The 11,211-nt window shown below is 38.9% G+C and overlaps 1 protein-coding gene across 2 annotated transcripts; it reads left to right on the plus strand.

The window, feature by feature from the left end:
* Positions 1 to 333: 333 nt before the first annotated feature.
* LOC105268161 (uncharacterized) lies at positions 334 to 2,971 on the plus strand. 2 transcript variants are annotated; one of them, XM_011307478.1, is made up of 4 exons: positions 334 to 666; positions 896 to 1,238; positions 1,341 to 1,797; positions 2,095 to 2,971. In XM_011307478.1, exons 3-4 carry the CDS (start codon positions 1,642 to 1,644, stop codon positions 2,587 to 2,589), a joined length of 651 nt encoding a protein of 216 aa, XP_011305780.1. In that variant the 5' UTR covers positions 334 to 666; positions 896 to 1,238; positions 1,341 to 1,641; the 3' UTR covers positions 2,590 to 2,971. The 2 variants fall into 2 exon arrangements, with proteins under 2 accessions (XP_011305780.1, XP_011305779.1); XM_011307477.1 differs by having other exon boundaries at positions 896 to 1,797.
* Positions 2,972 to 11,211: the final 8,240 nt, after the last annotated feature.

An 11,211-nucleotide genomic window follows, 5' to 3' on the forward strand; every position in this document is an offset into this window, starting at 1 on the left:
GGGGGGTAATGGAGGTGGATGATTTGGGTAATTCAAGATTGATAAATATTTAGACATGTAATTATTTTACATCATATTAGTAATTCGGATACAGAAAAATTCCAGAGTAAGAATTTTCATTGATCTATCCTATTTATTTCATCTCACATAGAAATTCTCAATCATGATTCCAATAATCAGAGAGAATTTCCCCTGAATTTCATCACCCAACTCATCCCTTATCCAAGTCACCCATTTCACTTACTGTACAGTCACGTCAACAATTTAGATTTAACTTCCTTTTCCTCCCACGTTTATTGGATTCTTCGAGTAACGCCCCTCTGACTCTCTTCTGTCACATTTCATTGTAATTCTGAAGTTGTCTGCAGTTAATATCACAGCACCCCACAGTCTGCCAATATTTTTATCGATCAAATAATCATTTCGATAATCATTACTAAATTTAATCGTCGATAGTTGATTTAGTGTAATTGCTTGTTTTAAGGTTAATTTCAAAATCACTGAGTGCAGTGTGGATTCAATGATTCACTGAGAGAATATTCCGGCCACTTTATTTATGTCTCGACGTTTCGTGTGAAAACCGCAAATAAATGGCAAACGCGCTGCTATTTATCAAACTTGTAACGTCGTACCTCGGGTTACACCAACTAATTACGAGTACACCAGGTTCGTATTAAACTTACATGGGTGGAAAAATGATCATTAATATTCGTGACAACTTGTATTTCATTTTGGAGTTTCAAATTTTGGGCAATGCTAGAAATTTGGAAAATTCAGTCCTGATCCATCTAAAATTTCAATTCCACGAGTTGGAATTTAAAAAAAAGAACAAACTAGTAATAAATTCGAAAAGGATAAATTATCCCCTGAATTTTCGACATTCTCTGGTTTTCAGTGGGACATCGACCTGAAAATAGATAATTACCAGAATACTCGAGAGATTAATTAAATGAGTCACGAAATTCCGGATTTTTAAAATGAGACCACATCCCGGAAATCCAGAGTAATGTCAGTAATAAATTGAAATTGAATTGACATATAAAGTAATAAATTCTGGACTTCATTGCATCGAATTCGTGTCACCCCTCGTTGGAGTTTCAACCAAGACAGCGAGATTTCTCTCCACAGAGAGATTCAAGGAACAAGAAGAAAGAGAAAAAAAGACGAGAGACTAAATGACGTATGCATGAAATAAAAGTGGACTTCAAAAGGATTTCGAGCGAGCATTGAACCCCCAAGTACTCATTACTACCTCAATCTCTCACTATTCAATTAACAATCACCGATAACACGAAAAAATAACTGCAGCACTGGCCTCAATCATTTGTTATCCCCGACAGGAACAACAAATAACTGTTTTCAATTGGATCCAGTGAAAATTCTTCTCTGTCAGTTATTCCGTTTGTTCCACGTAGCCATTTTCTCCAGTGCACCTCTGATTCTTGGAGAAACTGAATAGACAATGTACACATTTCAACAAACAGAATGAATTGTTTACCCGGTGCTTGTGCCTTCACTCGAGTTTCTCGATTTCAGCTGGTACTCTCAGTTCAATTGTAAAAATAAAACCCGAGTTTATCTTCACGTGAAAAATAAGGGTAAATAAAGTAGTTGGGAGTGGGTGAATTATTGTTTGAACTCATGGGGGCAAGTACATCTCTGGAGGAGGGATTTACCCTCGAGAATATGTTGGAGCAGACCAATCGAATATTGCGTGAAGCTACCGAAGTTATTACTAAGTGTTTGGAGATGGAAAAGAGAGCAGTCGAGGATTATGAGAAACTAGCTGTTGCACAGGTGAATTACTCCATTTATTACAAAAATAAATATTCTTTTTCAATAAAAATAAATTAATAAATAAGTAAATTAATTCCATATGCAACTCATTCGTCTTGTTTATGTGGTGATGAATTTATGAATTTATGAATTTAGGAATTTATGAATTTAGGAATTTAGGAATTTAGGAATTTAGGAATTTAGGAATTTAGGAATTTAGGAATTTAGGAATTTAGGAATTTAGGAATTTAGGAATTGAGGAATTGAGGAATTGAGGAATTGAGGAATTTACTTAGATCCGAATCATCTCTTTTCCAGATCGAATCAGCATTCCAGACTATTCAAGAAAAACTATCCGAGATATCGAAGCGTGGGGCAATAGCACGCCAGTGCATTGATAAAAAAACATCAGAATTCACAGCAATACGTACGACAATGAAGTGTAACCTACTTGAATGCTATAATAAGCACGACAAAGCTATGGAAAAATTGAAAAATGAACGGTCGTCCGTGCACAACGATGCGAGCCAATTCAAGATCGATGCACAGAAGATCCTGGAGAATTGTCTGACAAGTGGAGATACTCTTGATTGTCTGAGAAGTCATATCGGGGAATTGGCTAAACAAGGAAGTGATCTTTTGAAGAAATTCGATGCACTTGTCAAACTGGAGGCGGAGGAACGAATAAAATGGGGAAAATTGGTGGTTCAATGCGACAAGAGAGCGATTGAAGAGACACAGAAACAGGCAACAAAAATTATCCAGGAGATCATAAAGTGCTGTCTCGTCGCTGAAAGTACTCTCACCGAATAATTTATGTACCTCAGCTTGTGCCTTGTCTCTCACTGATAAAGAAAACTGACAAGAAGAAGGTGTGGATTTTTTTTCATGATAATTTCTATTCAAGTTGTTCCGTGAAACGGAAAATCTTCATCTTGCGGATCAGCGGTTGGAGAAAAAGTTAACGAACTCATGAACAAGTGATTCTGGTCGTTACTTTATCGTGTGAGGAGAGAGTGATTTTGATATCAAATGTCACTGGAGATTGATAAGATTTTTTGATGTTTTATCGAGAATCTTCGCTGGGTTCTCTCATTAAATGTGAATTTCAGAGGATTTTATTATTCAATGGATCCAATGGCTGCGAGGAGGCGAATGAATTTCAATTGTCTTCTTTATGAATTTTTCTGTCCGCTTTATGGGTCTTCTAATATTCTCAGGTCGTGAACTATCCCAATAAAAGGTGATTTGTGTCACTGGGAACTCCAACACTCTGAGATATTTAATTGATTTCAACATCGTGGACTCGAGTGCTATAAGACCAGTTGGATCATACTTGGAGTTTCCCCATAGGGTTGAGGGAATGCGACCACACGATAGAAATTCCCAGAGTCCCAGAGGGACGTTGTGCGGTCACTGGCTATTTCAGGTCGGTGTCTTCGAATTGAACTGGGAAGGGACTCTGTGTAAATGTCGATATTTCATTATTTTTAGATTTTCACATAATAGAAACATGAAGATGCGGTACGCCATCTGCGGCCTTATCAACAATTCCCGAATTTCTTTTATTTTTTCACATACTATGAGTCGTTATAATTTGACATCAAAAATGTAAATATTCAAAGAAATGAAGAGTGAATCGGGAAAAAATTTTCCCGCCGTTACGAGGGACTGCAAGATGGCGACGGGCCCACCTCGAATCTTTCAACAATTATTGAAACGGTTTCTCTTGTTGTGATTGCCTTCAATTTTTTTCAGCTTCTTCTCGCGGAGTGAACCATTTTTTTAAGACATTTTCGAGATATTTCGGAGTATTAGAACAACCAAATCCGGGGAATGTCTGTTGAACGGGTAATTGTAACATGTCCGGAATATTTTCGAGGTAATTAATTCAATATTCTGGTGTGCGGTGGAGCAGGCATGCATGGGAACAACAAAGGGTGCCCTTAATTTCCCCGAAAAAGATACTGTAATTCCTATTCACCCCTAGTCCCAACCAGAAGGGCAACAGTCGCATATTTCGACTAATCCAACTCAAGTCCCTCGTCTCACTAGTTTATTTATTTTAATGAGAAAACATTTTGCTCGATCCCAAGCTGAGTCGTTTCACAAGCAAGCAGCCAACTTCACCATTCTCTCCCCGGAAAGTACAAAATCCCGAACACTCTGCCAGACACTATCGCAACTCCCCCACGACAGCGATCTGCGCTCTTGAATTTCCCCGTCTCTCTTTTTTTTTTATTTTATTCCATTCCGTATCCTCCCCCGCCCTTAATTTTTTCTTCTCTAGTTGCCTCACACTGTACTCCGGGTAATGACTTTTTTCTCATTCTGCAATAAGAAAAGTCCACTGGCGAAGTAGCTACCGGTGAATATGCAAAGTATTACTGAACTTTTGACTGCCACGGGGGAGAATAAGAGTGGAAGAATACTTTTATTAAACTTTTAGGATCCACTATGGTGTCTTTGATACGAAAATAAGAGAACTGTGTTGACCGCTCTGTGAGCATTCGCTCTTTTTGCGTTGAACGAGTCAAAGAGCCCTTCAAACTCGATACTCGGAAACTCGTGAAAATTGATATTTCCATCGTAAATACTTTCTAGATGACAGTCGCATGAACTCCAACATTTTCACATCAAAGAAAATTTTCTCTGAGGGATAAAGAATCCAATTTTGAAACTTAATAACCTCAAAGTATTTTCCGGAGTGAGCGAAAATGTCGAGGGAGATTACCAAAAGAATTTTTTATTTTCCCCGCGATGATAAAAAAAAATGGAAAAAAATGTGAGTATCAATACGAGACAATCTCCAGCAGCCAACGATGATCTCATGGTTTTTTTCCATTTCATTTTTCTCTATCCGGATATAATTTGACTCTTCCTTCCATCGGGAATTCTTGCGGTCGCCGCCACATCACGTACCACCGCTACAGGTGGACAAATTTCTCGGTGAAAATTCGAGTGCATTCTCGTTGACGTATCATCATTTACGTACTCCGCACGTACCAGAATTAATGCCAGCAAACTCCTCACATATAATATAATGTATTCCAAGAAAATTAAATCCCCCGGAGGTGCGGTAATGTCTCGCGCCAAGTGCAATCCTTCCTACATCATCATTTCTTCTCCTATTCACCCTTGGTCCACAGGTGAGTGACGAAAAAGGGGCAAGAGCTGCGACATCCTGAGATAATTATTCCAAGTCACTCCTCCGGAAGATTAAGACACCAGAGTTGCTCAACATTTTCAGGTATTTTGTAGTCTTAGACTCTACCGAGACTAATTAGTTAATGAGACAGCTACTGTGGCGTCTCTTTCACAGCTGAACCGTCTTTCTCGTCCAAAGAAGTTAATCACTGTGAAGAGTAGAAATGGCGCAACTTGGTTTCCCGCTGTCACCTCTAATTAACTTCTCGGTGTCAAACCTACATTCGGACATGCGAATTGTCTTGCTTGGTGCAATGAAATTTTGCATTTTGACAAAATTACGATATTCTTAGGGGATTCACCCCACGCTCTGCTGCCACGCTGTCTGTGACACCTCGCGCCCACTACACAATTGCGCGCCAAAATTTGAATAACGGTAATTTATTGCGAATCGATTGGATTCGAATGAACTCACTGTATGAAATGAAAATTTTTGGAGCTTCTTGGTGCTGAGTAATTCAACTCGGCTCTACCAGCTCCATCACGGAATCTGGAAAAATCCCAGTGGATTAAAGCCACGGGAGTCGTTTTTTATGGCCAAAAATACACCCTCAGGCTGCCGACACTTTATCTGTTATCTGTGGAACATTTTGTGTTATCTACTGGTGAGTATCACTGCAATGTGTATATTCGTGGGATCGCAATATTCACGGGCACACGAATTTGGCAATATCCGTCATACAGTACTGTATCTACCCTCTCTTTCAGTTATTCTACATCCCTGTGTACTCACCCAGGGATTTGTAAATTATTGGAGTCGACGTTATCACGTGCGGGTATGAGGCGACAACGAATCGGATTGCTCGGTAATTGATCGTACGTTTGTTGCATCACGAACGCAATATCGCTGAATACCATTACCCTTGAATAATTCCTTTCAACCTTCCCCGAACTATTTTTTTTTTAATCCTTAAAAAAACAAATCCTCTGCGGATTACGGAAGCGACTCACAAAATTTAAGTGGCGATATCATAAGTCCCTCGGCGGAAATTCGAATGAAATTTTCTGCAAGAGCATTTCATTGCGGAAAGGATAAGTAAGTTTTATTGAATATTTTTCTCCGCGGAAGTGAGAGAATTTATTTATGTAAACGTAAAATAAAAAGATAATTCTCAGAGGGCTAGTTACAACACGGCAAAGCAAAAAGCCAGAGAAATATATTACAAGCGCCTCCATTTTTATGCTGATTTTACAGCACTTGGAGCTCAACGGGTCAAGGGGCGTTAATAAGAAGCTGCGGCAGGTGGATGAGAGGGGCCGCTCTAGTTTCCATTAAAATTTACCCCAAAGACCTAAAACTGTTTGCCCCAGAGGAATGTCCCACGAGGGTTTTAAACACACCCTCTCGCGATAACAGGCATATATTTAGAATAAACCACCGGAAGGCAATGATTCCATTGAAAATCGCGCACAATTTTTCTATGCGTTCGATTTTTTCCTCTCGTGAATTGAGAGTCGTTTGATGATATCGTTTACCGCCATTTTGAGAAACCACAAGATGGTGACGGGCTCACCTCGAGTTTTTAAATAATTGCTAAAAGGGTTTAGCATGCTGTAATCACCTCCAGTTTTTTTCAGTCTCTTCTTACGGAGTGAACAATTTTTTTGAGCCATTTTCGAGATATTTCGGAGCGTCAGAAAAAACAAAATGGTTGAATTTGTTTTGAACTTGTACGGAAGAAGCAAAGCGTAGCCTTAATTTCTCTGAGAGAGGAAAATAGTTTGTCCCAAAGGAATATTCCCGGATGGTCTTAAACACACCCCCCGCTATAACAGTCGTATATTTATAACTCAACCGGAAGCTAATGACTCTCTCGAAAACCGCCCACAATTTTCCTATCCGCCCGTTGAATTTATTTTTTTTTCTGTTTCCCCCCCGTGAAAAATTTCCTCAACCAAGTGAATTTGGGCGGAGTCATATTAGATTCGAAGGGAAATTGCTTCGGGACATCAATTTCGAGGGAAATAAATTAGTCCTGCCTCTCAAGACTTAATTGCACGTCGTCATCACGTTAACACCTCGTGCCGTGTCTTCGTTAGAGAAAACGTGAAATAGTATCTCAAGAATTATTTTCACTAACTTAATCATCAGGAGTTATCACACAGAGAGAAATATTACGGAATGCATTCGGCATTTAAAAATAAACAATGGCTAGAAGGAATTCGCAATTAAACGAAAATTCATTATTTTTTAGGAGTGCATGATTCACGAGTTATAGAAATGACTCGAACCGTTTTGTTTTTTTTTTTTTTTGGCAACATCCAATCAATTCTCCGTTTTGCTAAATCCAGGAGTATCCGCTCCAATAGATTCTCATCAATCGGATACGCAGCAGTTTTCAATTAAGGCTTCACCGTTTGTCGGCTTACCGAATATTAAAATCCGCGTTCAACCCGAAAAATCGTAATACACGATACGATTGATTGCTCACTAATACATCGAATGGAGTTTCGCCGTATCGAGTACAACAACGGAAACTATTGATATCGCGGTAGTTCAGTTCAGTAGTTCGAGATGATGAAGAGGGCAAGCACCAAAATCCAGTGGAGAGGTCATGCCTGAAACTCTAGACACAAACTGGTGGGATTTCAAAAGCCTCAACACGAGAAACTGAAATCCTTCATATCAGAATCAAGACTCGGGGATCATCTGTGTGTTGAGGTTTAACCCCCAGGAAGAACGTTTTATTTTTATTTTCCAACGGTCGAGAGCATTTCGTCTTTTCATTCCTCCTGCATTATGCAAACCTTGGGGAAGATGGGAATAAGTATTGGTGGAAAAAAGATAGCATTGTTGCTTTGAAAAGCCCATGGATACCAGCTGGGGTATTTTTTTCTGGGAACTGGTGAAGAATAGAAAGCAAAAAGTGAAATGAAGATATTCCACTCCGAGATTTCTCGTGAGACGCGATGCGAATTGATTATTTTCTATTGAAGCTTCCGGAATTTTTATTATTTCAAAGTCAATCACTACTCATTTTTTAATTAATCGTCAATCCAAAGAGAAAGATCATAATTTTATTTATCCTCTGACTTCCGATTTATCTCTGTCAATCGAGTGAAAAATAAGATCAGTAATTATTCTCTTGAAAGAGGGATTAATTTTTTATAGCAGATAATTCAAATCGACCGCAACTACTCCATTTACGCCAGCCATATCGATTGCCGTTGTGTTTCCACTGACATGAAGACATCACCCAAACACTCGGGTTTTACGGTGCACCTCGGCAATGCATTCTATGACGAATCGTTAAAAGGGAAGAACGTAAAGGGCAAGTACTTGTATGTTGTACTGCCAGTAAACGAATCCCCTGCACTTCGAGGCTGGGGCTCAAGAAAACAATTATCATATAAATTGCTCTCTCGCCTTAACTTCTGTGCAAAAGCTGATGCGGAGCTTCTGTGATTTCAAATGCATATAAACCGCCGGAGAGCCCAGAGGCACTCTCGTTTCCCGTTTTACGATGTCACCCGTTTATGTTATGAAGCCCCCTTTTTTTACTGTCATCTAAGTCTCATCGAACTTTTATTACTTCACCCCAAGGAGCGATAAGAGATGTGAAGTATGTTGTAATTAGTATCGGTAATTGAAATCCGCGGATTTTTCCCGCTGATAATTTATTGACGTTTTTTTAACGGTTTCTGGGTGATCAAGGGGTGGCGTTCACCGACTGATGGTCAGGCCCTGGATTTTTTGGAATTCCTCGTTATCGACTGCCAAGAGTGTTTTACCGGTGGCGCTAAAACACCCGGAATTGGATATCGGTAAGGAAGGAAGCGAAATGATCTCATGGTACAGGGGAATTATCCTGCGGGGTACATCGCACTCGATGGAAAAGTTATTAATAAAATATATCACACCGTAATTCGATTAATCGAGTTATTTTAAAAAACGGAATAAATAAATTCAGTTGACGCGATTTTGCATTTTCGATTGTCAACTGCTGGCTAATTAATTATTTATAATTATTTTTCATAGTAAAACCCCCGAAATTTAATCAGCGATCGAGCAAATTTCTGCATCACGTCAATTGTATTTAAAGGATTTTTAATGTAAAAAAAATGTAAAAATCCCCTGGCGATTTGACCTTAATTTCAATGTAGGTCATTGGGTAATGGAAAGTTGGAAAAATTAATTCCACTAATTCTGATAAAGTACGGGTGGCCATAAACCACATTACCATCGGAATTTGATTAATCCGAGTGCAAGGTTTCCATGAAATATCCTCATTACTTGAATTCCCCGAAGCTCGTCAAGTGGTTAAATTCGGAAAGAAGAGTTGAAACGAAGAGTCGAGGGTTTTGGTGAAAAAAAAAAATTTCTGGGAGAGTTCCGGCACTCATTCACTCTGAATTCATAAAGACTCGGTCACGGCTCTTGGATTTCACGTGAAACGATGCCACAGCGGTATTTCAAAAGGAAAGGGCTAGAGATGTAACGCGAATGAGAGCACACAGTGATGAACATCGTCTCATTTTCCTCTTTCGAATCTTTTACCGTGAGTTTTCCTTTGTTAATTTAACGCCGAGTTGACACAATCAGTAACTTTTATGCCAGAACTGACGGCACAAAACAGAACTTCGGCGTTTTATCGAGATTTTTCCTCCCCAATTGTAAACGGGGTGACATTTTTTGACATATTGTTCTGTCGATAGATATCCGGCCTTGAAGATTGTTAAAAATTGTTTTATAATTATTGTCAAAAATTAATTGAAATCGCAGTAAAAATGAAGAAAATTGAATAAAAAATTTAGATCGCACTTCGTGCCGCCATCTTATGGACCGCTTGTCTGGAAGTTAAAATGGCGGAAAAATGAGGTAACTCTTCGAGTCAATGATATTACGATTGATTTTCAAAATATCTCGAAACTCGTAAGGCTTGATGATAATGGTCAACTCAAATAACCGGAAAATTGAAATTCGGCGCAGAGTGCTGACATGTGGACATGGGATTTCCCTATTCAATTCACGATAAAAAAAAATCCGGAAATGTGAGACTATTCTCACCTGCACGCGAAACAGCGAAATATTTATTAAACTCGCGCAATTGACGCTTGTAATTTACCGTGGAAAATGGGAAAATTGTACTCTTTCATTTGGATCGTGCAACTGTCAATTTTATGAGTCGTAAGTGGACAATTTTTCACACCCAATTAATGTGCAGTGGACGGGAACAAATTGCAACACTTAAAATGGTGTCGCTCTCCTTTTTCCCTTTTTTTATTTCAGGCGGACGCTTCGATCCTGTGAGCAAACTTCCTCAACACTTTCATTTAAACTCCAATATAATGCAAAGTAGAAAGTTAACCGGGTCCAACCTTGTGAGCGTCAAAGAGCCCTAAGACCCTCACTGATTCGACAAAAGATATTTGTCGTTAACGTAAAATGGAATTGCATTTACCGTGATCTTGTTAATCTACCACTTACTCCTGCGTTCGGAGAGAACTTAATTGCGAAGGAAAAGCGAATGCCTGAGGCAATCTCTCTTTTTGTTAGAAACAAAGAACTAATTTTTCTGCTTCATGGAGAACGAAAATGATCCATTGATCGAATTAAAAAACTGCCACCAATTTTTTTTACTGAAGAGCTCCAACTGTTCGCGGTATTTTTCAATTAATAATTATCCCTCCAATTTCCTAATTATCATTCAATGACCTATTGATTTTGCGTATAGTTAATAAATAATTTTGCAACAATTAAAAGTATTGAAAATACAGAAATAATTGTTTTTTTTTTCGCAATGAGTTCGAGGACCTGATTTATAACTTCGGGGGGAGGACAGCCACTTTTTTTTACACTCGAAGATTTTCAGAGATCAATTAAAAAAAAATCGGCGAAAAATCGATAGCAGGAGCTTCTCTAGGAATTTTCCCGGGAATTAATTTCTTTGAAATTGAATCTTTTATGAATACCACAACCAGATTTCTCACCCATAGGCACCACCAAAATTCCAAGTCAACAATCGAAATGATCAATACCAGTAATTACCATATACTCCCGAATGTACGTGTACTTTGGCTCGGGGACAATGGTGATATCCACTAGCCGTTCATTAATACTCCTCAACATGAGATGAACACATCCCATAATTAATATCGCAAATGGACATACAGTCCGACATCGAATGGCAACACTCAATCCCCACCCTCATCCAAGTCCAGCCATAATTACACGCCTTCACCACCCCTTGAATTACCCGTCTGTGAATTTTTAGTTTTCCAACTAAA

The sequence above is a fragment of the Fopius arisanus genome, unplaced genomic scaffold (genome assembly GCF_000806365.1).
Source record: "Fopius arisanus strain USDA-PBARC FA_bdor unplaced genomic scaffold, ASM80636v1 scaffold00055, whole genome shotgun sequence".
Classification (NCBI taxonomy): domain Eukaryota; kingdom Metazoa; phylum Arthropoda; class Insecta; order Hymenoptera; family Braconidae; genus Fopius; species Fopius arisanus.

Excerpts from the sequence above, each read along its gene's own strand:
- LOC105268161 (XM_011307477.1), top strand. The coding sequence starts at position 1,642 with ATGGGGGCAAGTACATCTCTGGAGGAGGGATTTACCCTCGAGAATATG. Across the intron at positions 1,798-2,094 it reads AGAAACTAGCTGTTGCACAG|ATCGAATCAGCATTCCAGAC; the intron begins GTGAATTACTCC and ends TCTCTTTTCCAG.